Below are 22,344 nucleotides of genomic sequence, written 5' to 3' on the forward strand. Positions count from 1 at the left end.
TCACCAATCAATCAGTCTTTATTACGTCTGTTACAATCAAAATTGTCTCTAAGTGCTTTACGGAATCCCAAGGCCTGACCCCCAACAAGCAATAGTGGCAAGAAAAGACTCCCCTTTAACGGAGGGAGGTGGGATCCTGAATGAAAGGGTTGTAGGACACAAAAACCCAGCTTAAAACTGCCCTCCAAGGACTGATTTGCCCACCCTTAACATCTTCATAGAGTGGGACTGGTGCAAAGGTATGAAGCCCACTGACCTATATGGCTCCTGCCACTCAAGTCTTGAAATGTACAGTAAGAGGAGGCAGGTGCTGACAAAGGCTCTACTGTTGCTCTGGTGTAATGACTTGCCCCCCCTGGCTCACATTAATACCGTGCCATTGCACATCATCTAGACCAGAGGTTAATAATATGCACACCAGTATGTGCACAAAATGTGGGTTTGGTGTAAAACCTAATGACAAATCCAGAAGATCTGAACTGGAACTAAGAAAATCGAGTAAATGCTTTAATATGAAGCTTCGGCGCTTTGTTTTTGAATTTCTAAAAGAGCAGTTATTTCCTCTATTTATTATTGCTTTTTAGAAAAAGGAAGAATACGGCATTAATTAGGCCAAACTCCGGCCTCCAGAGCCTGCACAGGAAGTGGTGGAGCAGCAAAGGTCAAGAGGAACAGGCTCCGCTCAGTGTGAGGGTGTATCTCCAGAAGGCAGGAAGAGGGGAGGGAAGGAAAGGGGATGGGAAAAGAAGGCAAAAAGAGAGGGATGAGTGCGCAGACTGATGCAGAGAGAGAGGGAGAGAGGGAGAGAGGTCCCGGACAGGGTGTGGGGGGAGCGGGATTGTGTGAAATGTGATCGAGTCCTGGAGCCGCTGGAACAGCTGGGAAGTTCCCCCGCTCCCGGTTTCCAGCTGCTAACGTTCCGAGGAGACGCCGTGGCTGCAGAGCGGCCACCTCCCCGGTTAACCCTTCAGCATCCGAATAACCACAGCAGACTCCTGCACGTCGAGTCACATTTCTTTATTTTAGCCAGCATGACCACCTTTACACAGACGTCCTCGGCACCAGAAAGCAAACGGAACGCTTCCGCAGGGTCAGTTCAGCAGTAATACGTCGGACGCAACTTCTTTAATCCGAAACATCTTTTTGAAACACTTTGAAACAATTTTGCGCGTTTGTTTTCCGTCCTGTGTAAAGGTCCCATGACTGGGGAAACATGCATATGACAATTAGCTGTAATCAATATGCCACTAATCAATGCACATAATTGTTGAGATTACAGTACTGCATGACAGTTCAAATAAATACCAACATACAGATGAAGTCGTTATTTCATATAAAGATATCAAACTCTCGTTATGGATCAATACTGAAACACAATATGACAATATAAAGTTTGCACAGCTTTTTTTTTTTTTAACTTATCACAACGCTGTCGCTTCCAGCAAACAGAAAACCTTTTTTTTCTTTTTTAAAAATGATAAACAGTATCTGAATTGCACTTTTGTCTTTTTTAGCTTCCATATTGGTAACTTTAATGCCTCAACAAACAAGCCTGGGCTGCGGTGGCGCCGATCGAGCTTGTTGATGCTAATCCTGTTTTCTGTTTCCTGAAAACACCGCGTTCGGAAAACGACGTAAAAAAAAAAGTCCAGAGTAAAAAATAAAAAAAAAAGAAAGAAAAGAAAAGAAAAAAACAACCCCAACATGATAACAAAAAGAAAACCAACCCAAGGACGAAAAGAAAGAAAAGAACGCGCCCATAGAGCGCGTTCTTCCCCCTCAACAATACTATTGATATCATATCACCGCCACCCAATAACGCTATAGATACGTCGATGTCCCCCCCCCCACGGATGGGCCCCCGCACACGGACGCCCGGGGCGTTTCGTTCAACAACAGGAGGCCAAAGGGATTTCTTTTGGTTCCCAAAGTTTGACAAGAACAAACAAACAAACAAAAACCTTATCGTAATACCCCTGATTTTATTAGGTGGATCACCGACCTGCAGAATTCAAAGCAATTTGAGTTTAATCGAGCTAATTTCAACACTATCGGTTCCCTCGTGCAGATGTGGGGACGCGTTCCCTTAGCAATTATTGCTGCTCACAGTTTGAACCCAAACTCCTCACCTATAAAAAACAGAAAAAACAGAAAACTCTAGTCTAAAATTCTCCCTTGAAACAATGGAAGGCACTACTGGTCAGAAATGAAGACCCAAACCAATGAAAAGAAATAAATGGGGGCCGAGCCGCGGCCCACGCCGGTGTCTCGCTTCCACCCAAGTCTCAATTCTTTCTGATCCAAACGGTGCACCAGGATCTGGCACGATAAACAAAGAGAGAATGGAGCAATTCCAATTTGGAATTTTAATCAACGCACTTTTGCAGAGGATTCTGGAGGCCAGTGATCCGGTTTCAGTTGAACGCTCTCGGTAAGAAGCCGGGGAAAGCATCGCGGCTTTCCCCCCCAAAACACAACTTACCTGTTTGAATCGGAGCGTCGTCAAGTTTCATTGTTATTTCGAGCTATTCCTAGGAATAATAAATACATGAAAAAACCCCAGAATTGGATCACCCTGGATTTTTGTGAAGAACATGGCAGCAGAACAAACAGGAAGGAAAACCAACAGCATCAGATGCAACAAAAACAACTTTAAAATGATTTCATGAGTAAAATCTTGAGGATTAAACCGTAATAGTACGTTGGTGGAGCCTTTACAGGAGCAAATAGCTTGTGTTTTTTTTAAGTTCAGATGTTAAGATGCATATTATCCTATAGTCTAGAACTTATACTGAAGAACTCACAAACCATAATACTACTACGCTTTCCTAGAGGTTAATAATAGTTATAGATCTATATAATGAAAGTGCACAGATTAACAAAAACAATAAACTTAAAAATGAAATATATATGTAAATCAGGAATAATAAACTTGTAATAACACCCAGAAACCTCATCGCCTCTGGTTCTGGTACCAATCGCTGAGCTCTGAATTTCAGTCGGACCTGTGAGAAATTAACTTCCATCAGTGGCAAAATCTGTCCAATTCTGATAAAAAATTCTGCTTTTTTTTTGGTTTAAAAAAAGGAAAAAGAATCAGCAGTGAGAACGGAGCCTGCGCCGGTGCGTCGCCGTCCGTGCACGGCTACAGTAATGACTGCAAGAACGAAGGAAAACAAACAAAAAAATTGGTCAGAGTTCGTGTCAACTGGCAGTTGGGTCACTCAAACACGGGAGAAGTTTGTTAGTGGAGGCGACAGAAGCCATGTTAGGAGCATCGAAACGGGCCTGTTGCCGCGTCAGGAAGCCAATAACTCACATGTACCGTGAAATCCGAGGAGAAAGATCCCGTCACCAGGAGCGGGGGCACCTCATGGGTCATGCAAGTGTGTGATTAATGAGTTATGGAGTTGACGTGCAGGCATATTATTGGTTCTACATGAGTCATGTGTTGTAATAATCCAACTCAAAGGTGGAGTGGGAGGAGCCTGCAAGCAGAGGTAGGAGGAGCTTCTCAGGTGGTGTGCGGTTAGGACACCTGATGAGCCATGAATTCAGTAATCTAGAGGGAGGGAGGCGGTGCTTGTCACACCCTTAGTCTCCAACTGCACCGACGTGCTCAGGGGACGCTAGGCTAATCTGAGAGAAAAAAGGTCTTCTCACTTTTTTACCCTCCAAAGTTTCTCCAGGACTCCTGGAAACAGCTGGTTTTTGTTCTGGACTCCTCTCTCAGGAGCCGCTTTATAAAATTAGAGCAGTTATCCCTCCTGAGCGGCCAAAAGTGCTTCCCCAGGCGGTGCAAACGTGAGGGAAACTGAACGTATCACACTAGAAAGTTAAGCAAATCCCTCCAATGAGGGTTGGTTCCCCCCCTCTAATAAATATAATATCCTGGCCACCATGCTTTGTGCTGTGTCTTATGGATGCACACTCAAGCAGGGCTGACTGGTTCATCGTAAGAAAAAGATTCAAGCTTCCTCTTTTGAGTTAAAAGAGGAAGAAATACTGCGGTCGGATCCTGCAAGATTACAACCTGCCGCGTTAGGAGTAAGATTAGAGCTTTTTGATCACCCTTGCAGGGTTTCCTCGCATCAACCCTGCTTTAAGCGTCATAAAACTAGAGTGTCTACAATCCACGAGCGATACACGGACTTAATAAACACAAGCCCCACTTATCTTTTTCTATCTGCGTAACGCTAGCTCACAAGGGGCTAAAGCTAACGTGTTTACTAAAAGAGTACATTGCTTTTTTTTCTACCCCCCAACACGTCAAAAGCAAAATAAATGAATATTCATCCATTTGCAAAGGTTAAAAACGTAAAGACGAGGGCCCTTCATTTGGACTCCCATAAGCACGCACAGGCAAGCACAACATACGTAAAAAGAACATTACCTGACCAACATTTTTCACCCCACAATTCCTCATTCTAGTTAAAGGGAGACCGGCGGTGATGGGGGAGCAAGCTGCTGACAATCTAAAAGAGAGAAGGTCGTTATGGCGACGGGGCAACAGGACAAAGATAACAGGCATCATGAGCATTCGGCGGCAAATCTCTCCGAGAGAGGCGACGAAGGGATGGAGCGGAGGAGAGGGAGGAGAAGAGCGACACATCAAGTAGAGACAGGACAGGGCTGTAGACCAGCAGGTAAAGATAAAGATATCGTGTGTTTGGTTCGACAGGCACTTTTGCCGAGCGGACGGTGGGGTTGCGGATTCTTTGTGAATTGTGCTCTTCTACGATTTGCTTCCTATTAAAAAAAAAACGTTTACATTGTATCGCTCCACAATAATCGTATCCATTTTAGCAGAAGTAGGAACCTGAGGCACCTATGTTGAAGTGCACTTCAATTGGGTATGAAAACTGATTTGTCAGACCTTCTTCCTCTCTTCTAATTTATGGCTCTGAAAGAATCCTTTGGAACATGGGGTCACATGGAATAGCCCTCCTGTACTTCACTGAACACCACATAAACTGCCAGTGTTGCAGCGTAAAGCCCCGTAACACACGCGTTTGTCTTGTACCAACACGCCTGACAACAGGAAACAGTAGTTTTTAAAAAATAAAACAAAAATCGATAAGCATCTTCAGCTGCAAAGCCATGCAAATCTACCCACTCTTTAGTGTTGGTGTGCTAGCATCACAGCTTCGAACTGATCCTGATGGAAGAAGATTGTGGCCGCAGGTGCTCCTTTTCTGCCCCGGAAATTCCAACGGTCAACAGGCAGCCGAACCACTTTGGAGTTTATTTTTGGGATTTCTGTAGATTCAGAGTGTGTCCCCCCGGCAATCAGCCAGGAGATTGCATATTTTAGAGTTACCTGATTACACAGTGGGCTGCTGGTCAATCCTGGGGGCACCAGGAGAGGAGGAGGCTTTTCTTAAAGGAGCACCGATGCCGAAGAGGGGAGGACGTCATCGAGTCTCGATGGACGCCCTCTTTACAAACCCACCACAACGATGTGTTACTGTTACCAGGCAAAACACTCAGGGGGCGAATGGACGAGCACAAAACCGCCACCGTTGACATTGTATGCACAGCACTGTGACAGTGGAAAGAATAGACACCTCAGAAGATCCACAAAACCCCCAATATAACCGGGGCCCTACAACCTGCATGCCAAAAATGTCTACTACAGTCCAGACGCCTAGTGCACAACGTACATGTATTGCGTTCCCCTAAGCGTTTACGCTAGCACACACGAGAGCGGTTGGTTAGTCACACGGCAGACCCTGGAGGAGCGCAGGCTGGCCAGGGAGCAAAGCGAGCAAAGTGGGGCTCTTTAACACTAATGCAGGGAGGGTCTCGCCCAGAGACCCCCCCTCCCGTCTGTACACAGCAGTCCCTCACACGGTCTTCTCAGTCGCAGTAGATCTTGTACTTCTCACTGCAGAAGACAGTGGGACCTCCCACAATGCCGTTGGGCAGGGCATTGTTGGGCTCCGGACGGCCAGAGCCAGAGCAGGTGAGACTCTGACTTACATGCGAGCCGTTGGAGGTGCCGGTGGGGGCCTTGCTGCGCGCCTTGGAGCGGCCGGAGTTGCCTCCCCGGCGTACCTGCTCGTGGTCGAACTCGAGGTCTTCCAGCCGCTGCGTGAGAGCCAGCTTCTGCTGGATGGCCATTCGCAGCAGAGAGTTGAGGGTCTTCTTCTCGTCCTCTGCCGCAGACAGCTGCCGCTGCATCTCTTCCAGCTGAGTGACGTACTCGTCACAACTGCAGGAAGAGAGGAAAAAAGACACCGGTGAAATGGGGTAGAAGTCATTTATTGCCACTAGATGGCGCCACTGCCTCAAAGACTGTATAGACCTGCTAGACCTCATCAGAGCACTAATTCATCAGCCATTTATTTATCAAATAAAGATTTTGTCCACAGCCTTCGCGGCCATGTTTTGGGTACAAGGGCACATTAAAGCAAATCCTGAATTTTGGATATTTGACGTTTATTTTGTTGTTTTTTATTTGTTTCTAATGTTACTGGCGAGAACCTTCCAGCACCAAGGCGGCTTCCATCCTGAATAACACGAGGGGCATATGTGCACAGGTTAAGAATGGATCACAGACACGGACGGTGACGGCATTAGCCTGGGGGCGGCTAAGAAGATGGTTTTCGTGTCACCTGAGAAAGTGGCTGAGGAGAGGAACTAGAGGAGGAGGAAAGATGTAAAGGATGCAAGATAATAGCATTTGCTGTCTGAGCTGTTGCTATTCAGATCACAGTCTGACTGAGAGCATGCTTTCTTTTTCATCTTCATCTCTCGATCAATATTCTCTCTGAGCTCTTGAATCTTAAGCCTTTTTCCCCCTTTGATGCTTCTTTCTCGCTTTCAGACACAATTTGCTTTGTAGCACAATTGTTCCAGTGGGACATCAAACGTCACTCAACCTCCCTGAGATCCTACAGGAGAGACTGGGTTGGAATCAGTTTACAGGGCAAGATGGTACGGTGTGAATAAAAACTGCTAGGATACACTTTAAAAATGCAAAAACCTTCATTTTCTAATTTCCTCAGTGTCTTGAGAGAAGATGTTCAGCGTGCATGTATCTGGGGGCCACGTGAACCCTGGTCCTGCGGGACCACACCTCATACATAATCCACACCCTCCCCTCCTGTGGACACCGTTTGATTCCCAGTGGGACACACACCCAGACAACAAAGATCAGTGCTGCTTCATTTAACCCACTGTGAATTGAGGGGGGCTGGGGGGGTGGGGGGGTGCTGTTGCACCTTCAGTCAGTTCAGACTCTTTTGCATAGAGGGCCAAGAGGGTGTGCATTTTTCCCGGGAAAAAGTGGAGGAGTCTATTCTGAGGACGGCAGGGACACAATAGGAGCCTTTCTGCCCTTCTGGTGGGGTGTTTTGCACAATAAGGGGGGGGGGGGGTGCTCATGGGTGGGAGGCAGTCTGAATTTTGATGTTTACATTTTTGAGAAACAAGAATTTTATCCGTACTTGGCTTCACTCTTCACGGGAAAGTCTATCACGTGGTCACATTAGGAATCTTTCATTAAAACATGTTTTCTCCACATCAGCTGCAGCTGCGTCACAGTGGGTCCGGGGTCATTGCTGGGAGGGGGCCCACAGGGGCAAATAAACAGAGAAGAAGAAAGAAAAAGAACGGGGAGTGAATTTAGACGGGCTTGTTGGTAACAGGGGGATTCCTTCTGGATTCAGGAGGCTAAAATTCTGAGAGGGTGTTGAGACACGACTCAGGAATGCTGGAGGCCGGAGCCCGGCGAGAACATGACACCAGACTGCTGCCGGAGCACAGACAAGCAGACACGGGCGCATGAAAAGCATTCAGAGATCTGCCTCTAATAACCTGCTCACAGGGACAAAGAGGTAAATCTCAAGTGAGCTTTAGCGGCACAAGGTGATACAAAGAACTTTCAGTTTCACATCCATCTTTAGAGAATCTCTGCTCTTTCCTACAAATAAAATCTCTCAGCGACTCTCAAATCGCTGCTGTAGTGGGCTTTAATTCTTCTCCCCTCTTTCTTTTCTAGTTGATTAGAGAACTCAGTATTTGGTGGTGAGGAAGGATGGAAGGGGGCTTGTGGGGGGTGGTTGAAGGGCGGATACAAAGCAGGGGAGTGTGGGAAAACTTTCTGAGGGAGTCCCTCAGCTTCTCAAAGAGGGTCCCAATCCGACTGTGTACCATATAGATGTGAATTAGCATACCAATACTGAATGCCATAAGCAGAATGTAAATCATGCTGCTGCAGGAGCGGCAGAGCCGTCGTCAGGGGGGGCGCTCTGACCCCGGGTGGGGAACACACGCAGTAAACAAGAAGCTGTTGTGCTGTTAAAACATCAGATACTACTTCAGAATCTGTTGGTCTCACTTCTGTTTTTTTAAAAAAAACAAGACTTTTATGGCTCCGGTTTGCTGGTGGAACCTGTTCAGCACCTCCAATCTTTGACCATCTGGCTCTGCAGTGCACCATCCCCCCCCATGAAATACGTCTGCATTATTGACTTTAGGAGGCTCAGTCAGTGAAGAGGAAATGAAACATTAAGATATGCTTAGCATCACCTACAGTATAGAACCAACAGCCATACAAACATTATGGCTACTACGTGTTCACCGACCAATGTGTAATCCAGACTAAGATGAGATGGGATTATGAACAGAACCTTTGACCGGCTTCTCTTTGGAATCAGAAAAGATTAGCAAGTGTGTCTACGCATCATAACCCCCCCCCCCCACACACACACACACACACACACAGATCCCCACACACACGCCATTAGGTGACATATTTACATGACATCCAGATTAGATACCTTCTGTGCGCTTCAATGTGAGGATCCTTTTCTAATTGTGATTCTCCCAATCAATCCTCTTTATGCTGCAGCAACAATAATACGCTACAACCGTAACAATATCGGCTGAGCATGGTTTATAATTCCATAATCCCATTTTAAGATTACCTGGTGACATTATTTTTCAGGATATATATTAAAGGGGGCAGACTGGTGGTTTCTTACCGGGTGGCAAACATGGCTCGCAGAGAGGAGAACGTGGCAGCGTCTTCCTTCAGGGCTTTGAGCTCATTCCTCAGTTTCATCATGGTCTCGGTTACCATGGCTTTTTCGTTCTCGTACTTACTCTTCAGATTGGCCAGAGCAACTTCAGCTGTCTGAGGGCAGAAGAGAGGAATACAAGGATAAGAGAGGGGGCGGAAGGCAACGGGAGGTATTTCCTCTCTGGAATCTGAGGATGTGGCCCAGGTCAACAGTTGTAGCCTTTAACTGCTCTAGAATCCAGATCAGAACGGATCCAGATTCCGGATGCAGCCGTTTCTTTTTTCAATGTATGTGATTTATGGACTTTTGTGTTTGTGAGAGAATCGCATCCATCGTTGAAAGGGTTAGCCGAGCAACCGTAAACACAGTCTGAAACATCTTTATCTTCTCTCATCACCACCACCCACACAGGGCAGCTGGCATCGTAGGGCCGCTGTCTCCACCCGCAGGTCTACAGATCTCATCTACAGCACATTTGCTGCAACAGCTGAACAGACCTGAAATAGCTCGACCTCCCATTCCTGCTGTTTCTTCTGACAAATGTTGTGGCAGCCGTACCCAGTTATTTGACATTTGCCGTGCGTCTAGGAGACACAGAAAAGATGGCCCACCAACCTGCTTGTTGGCCTTCAGGACGGTCCTCAGGGTCGCGATCTGTTCCCTCTTAGTGCTGAGCAGGGATTTGAGTTTCAGGATCTCCTCCATGCAGGCTTCTTTGTCCTTGTCGGCGACGGTACCGAACTCCAGGGAGGCCACCCTCTGGCGCGACAGCTCCGTGGTGCGGTCCACGGCCAGCTGCAGGTGCTTGATTTGATCTCGGATGATGGCGACCAGGTTGTAGATGTTCATGGGCTCGCGGCGATGATCAGACACGGGAGACGGCAGAGAGGAAACTGGTGAAGGTGCTCTGTCACTTAGATCGGTCTTGCCAGGCTCGGGGAACAGGCCCTTGGTGAGCAAAATGGGAGAGCGCCGGCCACGGCCCTCTGGACTGCTCCGAACTCCCTTACCCTCTTTGTAAAAATCAAGCATGATGCGGTTGGGTGTCTCGTTGTTGCACATGCAGACGTGGTTGTAGAGGGTCGCCAGCTCCTCGCTGAAAGTCACCAGCTCATCCTGGGCCACACTGAGGCTGCCCTGGGACTCACCGGCCACATCCCTCAGCTGAAGGAGGGAATAATCACGTTAAAGTCCTCATACAAAGGATAAAAGAAACCACTTCTGCAATATAATGCGTAACTCCTAACCTTGCGCAACTCTGTCTCTAGTTTGTTCTTTTCTTCCCTGTCCATGTGACTGGTCTTCTCCAGAGACGCCAGCTTCTCTCCTAGGGTTGTGACATCACTCTCTAGACGGGCACGATCATCTTCATAACGTGATTGACAGGTTTGGTATTCTGCCTTGAGCGTCTTCAGCTCCTCCTTCAGCTCTCCAGCCTCCGACACAGCAACCTAGTAAAGAAGAACAGCAGCTATGAGGTGAGAATTCCCCCTTCTAGATTTTAAAAACTGTTTCTTTTCCAAAACAATGGAGGAGGACAGGTACCTTGTACTTGCATTCCAGAATCTCTGGCCCATTGATGTCAACCTCGTAGTAATCTCCATCTTCATGGCTGTCACGTTCCTTCTCGTTGTCCAGGGCAGACTGGCGTTCCTTGCTGGCCTGAAGCTTACGGATAGCGTTGAGGTTCTCTGTGAGACGGTTGACCTTGTCCTGATGTTCTGACAGAGCACCGTTGGCCTGCTCGAGCTGCTTCTGGGAGTCCTGAAGGGTTGTCAGCAGGTTGACCTTCTCCCGCTCCATCTGACAGAAGAGGCAGAGACCCAGAAAACAGTAAAACTACTGCTCATTATCCTTTTGTGTGTGATGTATTTCCAGATATCTCAGACAACATCTGGTACTGTAACTCCATCCATCGTCTATGTCCTGTTGCCAGAGCTGGAGAGGCTCATTGCTCAGAAGCAAAGTCAGGTTGACCTTGACAATTTGCTGGTCTAGCTTCAACTCAGCATTGGCAGAGACCCAGAGTGGCTCATCTTTCACACAAACTCCTGAGCATGACTGCGCGTGACTGGATCTGCAATGTCAATGTGTGGAATGTCCAGCAGATTTACCACAATTCAGGTTAAGAACCCAAGCGGGGGTCTCTGTAGGCACACAATAATCCAGCAATTGTGTTGACATTTGATAAAAGGGGGGGAAAATAATCTCATAAACCTCAGAACAATTACTATCCACAGGTTCCCGTACTTCCTGGTTACCATGGCGCCATATTAATTGTGGCTGGGGGTTTCAAGGGGTGATGAACAAACAGATGGTGGTCTACTGGTGCCACCACCCGCTGCCTCACAACCCATCAGAGCCTGAAGGGTGTGTGTGTGCATCTCCCTGGATTAGCTTTTTGGGAGGGGATTTAGATCCCCTGCAGCAGCACAGTATCCCTGAGATGTGACCAATCAGACTTAAATGAGAAAATAAGGATCAGTCAATCAGTGAGGTTCAGCCATTTTAACCCAGCTTTCTGCTGAATCTCTCCTCTCTGCACAGAACGCAGCACCGATGAGCTCAACCACTGCTGCAGCTAGTGCAGGAAGAAGTGAAAACGCTCTTCTGGTCAGGTGTAAATGTTGAGATCTCCATGTTTTCAAGGTTTGCAACTGTGTTGTCACTAAAGAAGAACGAACCTGCATCAGCTGCTGTTTGAGCTTCTGGATTTCTGAGATGTTGAGCTCGCTCAGCAGGTCATCTACGAGACTCGGCGCCGGATGGAACAGCTCCTTATTGGGTGTGGAGACGCAGTTGTCATAATTGATGGCGTTGGCCAGTTTTGTGAAGTCGTTGTCATAGCCGTGGAGCGCCTCGTCATTGTTGGGCTCGGTGGCGGTGTCCTCACTGAACTTTAGACCGTCCAGAGAAATGCTAAGTGGGCTGAGAGAGAAGAGGATATTTTGTTTAACAATGAAATCATTGTGACTTCTTCACAATGAGAAGCTCATCATATTTTTTTCCCAACCTGTTATACAGAGTGTCTCCGATGTTCATGTAGTGGGACAGCTCTTTCCTCAAGGAAGCCTTCAGCTCGCGCTCGGTCTTGATGGTCTCCAGGGCCTCACCCAGCTGACGCTCGGCGATCTCTTTCAGGCGGATGGCGTCCTCCAACTGGCTGTTGAGGAACTGGGTGTCCTCCTCCAACCGACGGATCTCGTGCTTCAAACCCTCAAACTCCACCTGGGAAATGGGGAAAAGGGGATGTTTTGATTTAAGGAGGGAAAAAAAGCCAGAAGATGCAGCTTGGATGGAATTTATGCTCCCCAAAGCAGTCGATTCAAAAAGAATTATTCAAGATAATGGTAGTCAAAGATACATTGATTCTTTGTCATTTTCAATTAGGTTCAGAGTAATTGGATTTGGGAATTCCTTTTGTTCTCAGATGTTTGAATGGACAGATGCTTCCGTCAAGTGTAGCGTGTGAATACAGGACATCGTCACTCATTTGCATCTGACATCAAGTGAATATAGTAGCAATAAAAGACACGAGATGAATGCATGATGAATAAATATGAGCCAGGCTGAATCCTTCAAGACAGGCCTATTTTCGGTACCACAACCTCATCAGTTGTGTATCCCGCTTCCATCCTCACCTGGCTCTGTTTGAGCACGGAGACCTGCTTCTGCAGTGAGATGTTCTCCTCCTCCAGCTCGGTGTAATCCTGCAGCAGACGGGCCTCCAGTAACTTGTACTCCTTAATGTCATCACGCAGTTGGTTCCTTTGGAGCTCCACCATCTGGCTGTGCTGTGGGTGTCAGAGGTATCGCACATCAGTACTTCAATGCTATTTGACAAGGTGTGGGTGAGAAGGGAGGCGTTACTCTAACTGTTCCTGTCACATTTCCTCTATTACACTTTAAGACTTGCTAAGTAAGGATTCCCATCTGGTCAGACTCATCATTCATGTTAAAGTGGCTGTGGCCAGTAAAGAAATCAAACCGGATGAAGTGATTCTAAATACACAACAACTACACAAACTTTTCTGCTGCCGTCCGGGAAAAAGGTTTATTAAATTTTTAAAGTCCAGGGAAGCATAAGAACCAACCTTGCCCCAAATTGCACGCACAGACTAAACTAAAAGCCAGATGGATCCCATCGGCCTGGCTGGGCAGAGCCACCTGTCACATACCTGCCCTGTCTACAGCTCCGGCTTTAGGGCTTGTAAGTGCCCTTCTACCCTCACTGTCTGGTTCAGACCGAGCACAAAAGCCCAGCAACACAACAGGCAACATTTCAGCCGATGGCTATTAGAGGATGAGATAAAAGCAATGAGTAAGGGGATACTCCCTGAAGATGGATCGACCTTGCTCTTTATAAAAAAAAGACAAAAGGCGTGTGTGGGCATCATGGAGGAATACTGTAAAGCAAACACTGTGAACAGCATTAAATTCTAAAAGAGCAGGTGAATTTAGCAACCTCTCTGTTGTCCTTGCATCAAAGTAGTATCACAGTCTACCTAAAGTTCAGTTCCATCTCTAAGTCTGTAGCATGATGTTGACATCTGAAAAGGATCCAAAGTGAAGAAAAAACAAGATTAGTGTAGATACACTGCAGGAGTAATCCCTTGTTTATAGCTCAAAGCTGTGCCGGCTGGTTTTCAGCTCTTTTCCCGGTCGAGGTTATGAGTCTCTGCTAGAGGGTCAACTCTCTATGATCCCACTGAATATAGGCCACCAGAGAACGTGATTGAGGACCTCCTCCAGTCTGATTAGGTCTCATTGCAGGGTGCTGACCTCCGACATTGGTGGTGGTGGTGGGGGGGGGGGGGGTCCCCTGCCTTGCTGCTGGATGAGGTGTTTTAAGTGAACTCATCGGGGTTTGGCCATGTGAGTCACTGCTGGTCTGGACTGAATGACAATTAGATGAAGGAGCAGGATTCTCTCCTGAGAACTGTGTGTTGTTGAAACCCTGGGCTGTGGGTGACTGATGACCCCCCCCCCCCCCCCCCCCCCCCCCCCCCCCCCCCCCCCCCCCCTCCCCAATGACTACACATGACAGCTGCTTGGATACACCCACACGTAGACATATGTCTCAATTTCCTCTAAAATGTGTAGCAGTTAAAACAAAAAACAACAGACTTCCACAGTAGGTGGCCTACAGACTGAGGAAAACTGAAGAAATTCTACAAAATTTTGTTAGGTGTTGGGATGCGTTTTAAGCTTTAACCTGTGTGGACCTTTATAAAATCTGTATTTATTAGCTCTATAAAGTGCTTTCCAGCCTCCCAGATGGCACAAAAACATAGAGATACATACTGCTATTACACGTGTTCCCCCCTCTCTGATGACATTAATGTCACCCTCTGCCAATGTCATGATTTACTTCACCAAAGTGCATTTGTACTGGGTTGCTTTTCCTCTCTAATACTACAAAATGCAGAAGAGTCCACAAATGGTTCGAGAGTCACTGGTTGGCAATACAGTGTTAAATCTCTCTTCTCTTGCCTCTCTTTCTAACAACACTGACCTCCATTTAGCAAGATCAACACCATTACAGCTCTTATTTTCTGAAATGTCACAGCTCCTAGTGTGCGGTGCTTTTAAAGGTCATGTATCAGTTACAGTTGGATTTCTCTTTCATACCAGCCTTTGGGTCCATTGTTTTTAGTCCAGGTTTTAGTCTTAGCATCTAAACTTTAGATTCTAAAGGTTGTGGAACCCTGACACGAACAAGCATGAGCCACCCCAGGTTTAAACTCCAGTGAGATGAGGAAGGAATTAAAGATGCAGCACAGCCTGACCCCTGTGATATTGATTTAGACAGAGCTAAGGAATAATGAAACCCAAGAGCCCATAGCTACTGTCAGACCATATTGTGCTTGAAAGTGTATCTGCTTTTATCCTCCTTTCGCTGCAAGCCACTGTCACTCCATTCAGTCTGCCCCGACACCATCAAGAAGAGGAAACGGTGTCAAGGTCACACTTTTCACTGAGAAATTTAGGAAAAAAAATGCAGAAGAGCCTTGCGGGTGCACGGCTGAGCACTCTTCTCCCACTCTGGTAAAGTGTGCCAGCGTGCACTTAATAGTGAATGAGTGATTCTGGGGTCAATGGGATGAGAGTGTAGTCCTGGGCACAAAAAAAGCATTTGCATCCATTAAACTAAGTGAATGGGTGCGGAAAATCTGACTGTTCCTGCGAGACACGGACCTCTGACGCCAAAGCATAAACATCGGCTGGGTTCAATACCACAGGACTCGCCTCCTCACGGCTAAAAATAGAACTGGGAGACATGCAGCTTGATAGATAGGGTTGAGTTTGGGAGATTGTTTGGGAGGCATGTTCAGATAACCCAGAAGAACTTGGATAAATTCCAGGTCGCCACGATGGGTGGTGCTGACTTGACTCACCAAACGTAGCCTTCAGCAGATAACCAGCAGAATACAGAAGGTAATCTACGGTCACCACGGCGATGGAGTGGGATGATCAGCTACGTAGGTGGATGATAACAGGAAACAGCTAACAGACCTCTTTACTACATCAGTACTATCCTTTTTTTACACTGGTATTCTTGATATTTCATTACAAATGCTGCCATAAAAAGATCCCCATTCAGGGAGGATTATGGCAGCGTCACTGTAGGCGTTTATCTCTGACTTTAATGAAGTCATGCCTATCAGACTGAAGCTCTTAACAGGGTTTCATGCTCTTTGTTGAGGTTCAATACTGTAATGTGCCGTAGCAGTGATTAGACTTGTGTCTTGTCTACGCTTGGGGCCAACAGTTGTGCTACTGGCACAGGAGCTGTCTGTGAGGCTTAAATGGGACGCACGCATCCAGCTGACGCACTGGAAAGAAATGAATCGTGTATACAGACAAAAGCAGTTTTTCTCTCGGTGACGTTTCAGATCTCTGGAACCCTGTAGGGACGATTTATGAACAACACACAAGGAAAACTGCAATTTGTTGGCGTTATGCATGCTTTCCTTCAGTTGGTGGCGTGGAGGCTCCCAGCATAAAGATCTTAGTTGCAGTTCAATAAGGAATCTACGTCATTTAATTTCCCTCCTGACTCAATGTGACCAGTCACACCATCCCAGCAAAGCAGAATTATCTAACATGGCGCTGCAATGAATATTAGCCTCCTCATTTCTCAAATATATTCTGGGCCTCCTTCATTCAAATCAAATCAATTTTTATTTATATAGCGTCTTTTACAATCAAAATTGTTTCAAGGGGCTTTCCAGAATCCCAGGTCCTAACCCCAGACAAGCAACAGTGGCAAGGAAAAACTCCCCTTTAACAGGGAGAAACCTTGAGCAGGACCAGGCTCATGTAGGGGGACCCTCCTGCTGATGGCCGGCTGGGTAGAGGTAGAGGTAGAGGTAGAGGTAGAGGTAGAGGTAGAGAGAGACAGAGACAGAGACAGAGACAGAGACAGAGACAGAGACAGAGAGAGAGAGAGAGAGGAGAGGAGAGGAGAGGAGAGGAGAGGAGAGGAGGAGAGGAGAGGAGAGGGCCCTGGAGACAATGGCCTCTTTCAGCAGCCAGGTCACAATGCCAGCCTTAGTGCCCGCACACCCGCCAAAGTACCAGCTGGAGGGTGTCATTACCTCCTGATTTACACTCTAACCCCTTCTATACACCCAATTAGAGCTGGCAGTGCTGCATCAGGATGTTTATAATGTGCACAGGCACCTGCAGAAAGGCCAACCTTTCAGTACTTTGAGAGAGATGATACATGAATAATCTAATACTGTCTGTCATACAGGGGCCTTCACTTTGTGGGGAGGCAGAACATCCGACTAGGGTTAGAGCTTAGGAGCAGTTGACCTAATTATGGTGGAGCGTGCTTGAAGTTAAGATGCTGGAAGACAACATGTCATTTTCTTTTAAACTAATCTCAGACATCTGTCTCAAGCAGTGGCGACACGAAAAACAGCACAGCAGCTGAAGACCCAGTCAGACCCAGCGAGGCCCTTTTTAACTCCTTCCTTCTAATTACACTGGAATTATCAACTAGTTCTGCAAAATAGGAAATGAGTTAAATCCAACGGCAGCATAGATTTGGCCAAGTGGTTTAAAAACCACACAACTAGAGGTTTGCACAGGGAATAGACTAGAGAGAACAGGGCCACAGAGTTTGACAACTGCAACAGTGAGGAGATGTAAGTATTGTTGCTTTAGGAAAACATGTGAAGAAATGGGTGAACAAAAGCTGATTTAAGGATTGAAGCTAGACTGAATCTAAAGGCCAACTGACGATAGATCTAGTGTGAGAAACCTATACCTCCCCAATCTTACAGGCACGGTCCCCCAAGCTATTGCTAATACAACCCCCACCTTTAGTATTCCAGTCATTCTCCCTCTCCCCTGCCGTTATACATGATTCATCTCCTCTCATCCCTTCATGTCTCTCTGACTTTCTTCAAAGCTCTCTGGAATTCCCAACCTGCAGTGCTCGCTAGTTAATTTAAATCCCATCATCCCCAGCTTCATGCATGGCCAGTGGCAGAGACACACAACCCACGCTCTGCACTGAGCCGCATGCTTGTCTTTCCTAATGAGCTTAATTAGTTGTGATGGTAAGTAAATGTAAAGAGTGAGCGGGTCAGACTTTGTCCAGGGTGGATGGATTCTGATTTCTTCATCATGTGTGGGATTAATGTTTTTTGTACTCTACGGCTTCTAAAAGATAAAATGCACTATGATAAACAATCCCCCAGAGATGTTCTAATAGGCTGAACACATGTTGTACAAAGCGTCTCAACCGAGGGTACAGCAAAAATGAAATACAAACATCCTATATGAAAACCCAGATGACTACGGTAATTCATTAAAACCTTTGTAGCACAGAGCGCTCTTACGTCTTTCATCTCTTGGGAGAGGGTGTTCAGTCGGTCGTTCTCAGACTGCGTATTGGAGACGAGGTTGCGTGCCTGGCGTAGGTCGTTCTGCAGTTCCAGGACCCTTTGTTCGTAATAGGCCTCCTTGCAGGCCGACTCCTGGATCAGAGACTCCTCGCGGCTCTCGCCATCCGCTGCCACCTTCCTGTGGTTGGTGTACGCCTGTCCAAAGGCCTGGAAAATACAAAAAAAATACAAAAAAAACAGTACTGTTAGTTGAAGAATGTTGGATGATCTTACAAACCTCAGGGACAAGTTGTAGTACTTCATTTAAGCAGCTGCTTTGAAATTGAAAATGAAAATGACAAACTCGCATTGGGAATTATCTCGGTTCACATTATTGTCTACTACTGTTCTAGCTGAGGCTTCAAAAATCTCCCAAAATACTGCTGCTGCCCCGTGGAGATAATCAGTTGGGCTCCATCTGGGCATCATCCCGTCTTTCCTGGTTATTCCCCAAAGCACCCCCCCCCCCCCAACAGGCAGTTGGCGTCTTCTGCACGTGTTCTGCAGTGAAACTAAACAGGAAAAGTAGAGCAAATGCAATGGCCTGAAATCATGAGAGGCCAGTATGCTAATGCTCTTAATACCTCACGAGATCATAGAGAGAGCAGGCAAAGGTCAGCAGATATTTGATTTGAACCTCTGGGTTGGTGAACTTTATTACGCTTAAGTAACCATGGAAGGTTTGGCCTCAAGTCTCTGAAATAACATGAGATATTAACAGGCCTGCTTCAAATTTGGCCTTAATTTGTAGGGGAAGCACAGATTTGGGCTCGGCGACTCTTCCTTTCTAGAAATAATCACTGATTATGTCTTTAATTTCTGATAACCACCAGCGATTGAATGGAAATCCTGGTGCACATCTCCAGTGATTGCAGCTTGAGTGCGGACGGTAATCTGAAGTCACCTGAGGCGCACAATCTGATCTGGTGAGCGGCTGTGGTGCACGCCCCCCCCACACACACACACACATCTGCACGTGATGAGCTGCGGCAGGATTTTCTCCGCTCGACCGCATAGCATTAATCCCAGTAATTCCTGCAGAGTAAGGAAAATCTGGAAATTTGTATTAGTCAAACTGGCCTACATTCAGGACTTATGAGAATCTATAAAACTGGTTTAATGGGTCACATAAGTGTTGGACACTGGGCCACATGGAGACCACTGAGAATATCTGTCACATTCCAGGAAAAATCGCGCTCCAAACCGGGAGGTAGCATTAACGGACACGAGCAAATTAGTGTTGTATGACTCCAAAAGTCAACCTACAGCACTTTACTCCGAAATACAGTTTATAATTGATATGTTACATAAAAGAGACTCCAAAGCAGATGCAAGATCCAAAAATATAATGATACATGCAACTAAGGCAAGGGATTATGGGCTTCGCACCCAATTCATAATTCATCTTTAGGTTGCCATATGCTGTATTCTTTATTTTTTTTATATTACACATGTCCACATGGATTATTTATCACAAATCAGGCTAATCAAAGGCGTATTCTTAATCATTCCGCTATGAAAACTGGATTTTTGTTGGCTTATGGTGTGACACTACATGATTTATCCCAAAAGTATAATTCCACATATGGAAAAAATTATAGGATGAGGTCAGATTAGCCAGTCTGCTGGGTTTGTCGTTTTGTCTCAGATTGCTGTGCACAGCTCAAAGTAAAATAATGTGAAAAATAAAAAAATAAATCACATGAATGATCACAAGCTCTTTTCTGAGGATTAGCACTCTGAAAACTAAAGTGAATAAAATGTACATTAGTATACTGAGATCAATCTAAAAGCATTCTGTTTTACACTATAGGTAATTAAAATCAACCTCCAAATGCTTCAGGTTTCAGCAAAACCAGTGTTGCTTAGCAGAGTGTGTGTTTGTGTACGGTGTAATTATAGCATTGTCCTGAAGAGGAACAGCTTTCAGAGGAAACGGCCACCGATTACAGGGTTAGATAACCACCAATTAATCAAACCATTTCAACACATGCAGAATGTCATAGATGGAGGGTTCTACCTCTCTCATGCTGTCGGGGAAGTGAGGGAACATAATCCTTGAGGCACAAGCAGGCTTAGGATCTGAGAGGCAACCAGCAGATCAATATTGCTGCTCTGGGGCTGGGGGAGCAGAAGGAAACTGAATCTGGAGTTCAACTTTCAAGAGGAGGAACTGAGAGAAACATGTACGGTTAAGTGGACATGTTCAACACATAACAAGCTATGAGGTAGTTAAATCCATACAAATAATATGGAGCTGTAAGACAAAAACAGTTCAAAATCTGCATCTCCATCTCTGGGTCTCACTGTTAAAGTTTCAGTCGATCCCTTTGTGATCTCATGGCCTGGCTTTAATAGTGAAGCAAGGCCTGAAGACCAGACACAGACAGAGATGATGTCATGGAAACTCCGCGGATCTGCGGCCAAATACTTCTGTGCTTGAGAAGACGCGTGAGCACAATGAAATAAGCCATAGACCAGGATGTATATGAGGAAGGGAACCCAAAAACAGGAAAGCGTCCAATCTGACCACAGCGTGTGTGGGGGAGGCGTTAGATTTACAAAACCTGAATCTGAGCCATGGACCGTGGTGCTGGGACATGCCTAAACAGGAGAAAACAGCCAGCATGGAGATCTTCTGCCTCCTCAGCAGCATTTTTTCAGAAGCTGTGACAATCATAACATAACATCATAACATCTGCTTATATTTGGATTCCTGTTCAGCACTCAGGGTGACTGTATGGAATTCTCCTAGCTGCCGAAGCAGCGTTCCGGCCAGGACTGGTCCTTGTAAGTTACCAGAGGCGACTGCAGAGGAAGTGGAGCGGATACAAACAGTGGCTGGATGTGGAGCCTCGTGAATGGCCGCTCACGTGGACTTTTTAGTGAGAAAAAAAAGCCCACATTGTGTCTCCTGTTCTGTGTCGGGCCACAGGTCATTGTACGACCACTTCTGCCGTATCTCCTTTTCTATATTTAGTGGCATGTTATCAACTCTACACAATGCCAATGTCATGAATTGGAAAGGACCTAGCAGGCCCTGGTTTCCTGTTTTACTGGAACAGACCATTTTACTATATAATTTCAGCATTAATGGGTTTTATTACACTGCTTTCTGAGAAGGCGAGAGAGAGTCACGATGCAGCACTGAACGCTGCATCAGGCACGCTGTGTACAAATCAATGACACTTGCTGTAATCAGTAACAGAGAAGCTAATTATTTACTTCAGACTGGGCTTGAAATATTTCCTCCCTGTGACAAATACGCAGCATTCTCCTCTCGGTTCTGAATCCAAATGGGATTCGTGCACATAGGCTCAAAAAGGTTTAGGCGAAAAGAGGAGATGGTAAAATATAGAGCGGGGAGTAATACAGGCTGCTGCCTGGCAAACAGCCACATTGATTCACTGCATATAGCTCAGAGCTGCTATTTGCATGTAGGCCTGGACTATATTTCACACTCTTAAACCTCACTCACACACACACACACACGCACACACGCACACACGCACACACGCACACACGCACACACGCGCACACGCGCACACACGCACACACGCACACACGCACACACGCACACACACACACACACACACACACACACACACACACACACACACACACACACACTCACATTTTCCCTTGTCCCAGTGTGCCCTGCAGTCAGCAGAGCTGCAGCACATGCTGGTCCAGCCATGTTCAAGCTTGCTCTCTCTTCTGAGATAAAAAGAGTGTGGGGGGAGGTCAGAGCCTTGCAGGTTCTGGCAGGGCTGATCTCTTCCACTCAATGTGTGAAACAACAACGGATATAAGATGGGAAATAAACAAAACTGTAAATAACTTTACACTTTAGGTTGATGGCTGCTGATGCTCTAAACTCCTTATGGTCAGAAAGCAGCTGCTGTGTGCAGTTTTAGCCAGAAGGAGATGGAGAAATAGTGGAGCCCTCTTTCATAAAACGATGTACTAATAAGTCTCATGAGGCATTTTACATGCCTCGCTAAAGAAATTATAAACAGTAAAAAAAAAAAAGAAACTCCAAAATTTAATATTTTCAATTTGAGTCAGAAATCTGAACACAGCCTTTGTCTCCTGGACAAGCGTGTCATTATTCAGTCTGTCTCGCACCAGCCTCTGATGACAGGCTAAAATAATCAATAGCTGCTAGCATAGAAAACCCAAACTGCAGTTTATTTAGCCAGGTTTAAGAAATTGTTTTAGCTTAAGCTGCGCATGGTTTCTCCCTAAGGTCTTAGGGTCTGCTTCAGGATGTAACACAATAACAAGAAAACACTGTTTACCGGTGTTGAATTGGTCTATTGTTCAGCTGCTAAATATGCAACAGAACGACAGAAAAAAGGAGATTGGGGATGAGAATCCATACACACGATAAAACCATATCAGCTTCTGAGCTG

At 46.2% G+C, this 22,344-nt stretch overlaps 1 protein-coding gene across 5 annotated transcripts in view; it reads right to left on the reverse strand.

Annotated features, from left to right (window-relative positions):
- Positions 1-1,002: 1,002 nt before the first annotated feature.
- Positions 1,003-22,344, reverse strand: part of LOC101063122 (protein bicaudal D homolog 2) — a 29,002-nt gene continuing 7,660 nt past the window's right edge. Inside the window, exons 2-12 of one of the 5 annotated variants that reach the window (XM_011602574.2) lie at positions 17,885-18,097; positions 12,671-12,823; positions 12,043-12,257; positions 11,714-11,957; positions 10,575-10,832; positions 10,277-10,480; positions 9,645-10,193; positions 8,991-9,142; positions 5,983-6,214; positions 4,394-4,475; positions 1,003-3,157 (exon numbers count right to left, since the gene is read on the reverse strand). In XM_011602574.2, the coding sequence (XP_011600876.1) occupies positions 4,428-4,475; positions 5,983-6,214; positions 8,991-9,142; positions 9,645-10,193; positions 10,277-10,480; positions 10,575-10,832; positions 11,714-11,957; positions 12,043-12,257; positions 12,671-12,823; positions 17,885-18,097 (2,268 nt within the window). In that variant the 3' untranslated portion in view covers positions 1,003-3,157; positions 4,394-4,427. Of the gene's footprint in view, positions 6,215-8,990; positions 9,143-9,644; positions 10,194-10,276; positions 10,481-10,574; positions 10,833-11,713; positions 11,958-12,042; positions 12,258-12,670; positions 12,824-17,884; positions 18,098-22,344 lie in introns of all 5 variants that reach the window. The other 4 variants (XR_003887820.1, XM_011602575.2, XM_003963410.3 and 1 more) reach the window with 4 other exon arrangements.

The sequence above is a fragment of the Takifugu rubripes genome, chromosome 3 (genome assembly GCF_901000725.2).
Source record: "Takifugu rubripes chromosome 3, fTakRub1.2, whole genome shotgun sequence".
Lineage (NCBI taxonomy): Eukaryota > Metazoa > Chordata > Actinopteri > Tetraodontiformes > Tetraodontidae > Takifugu > Takifugu rubripes.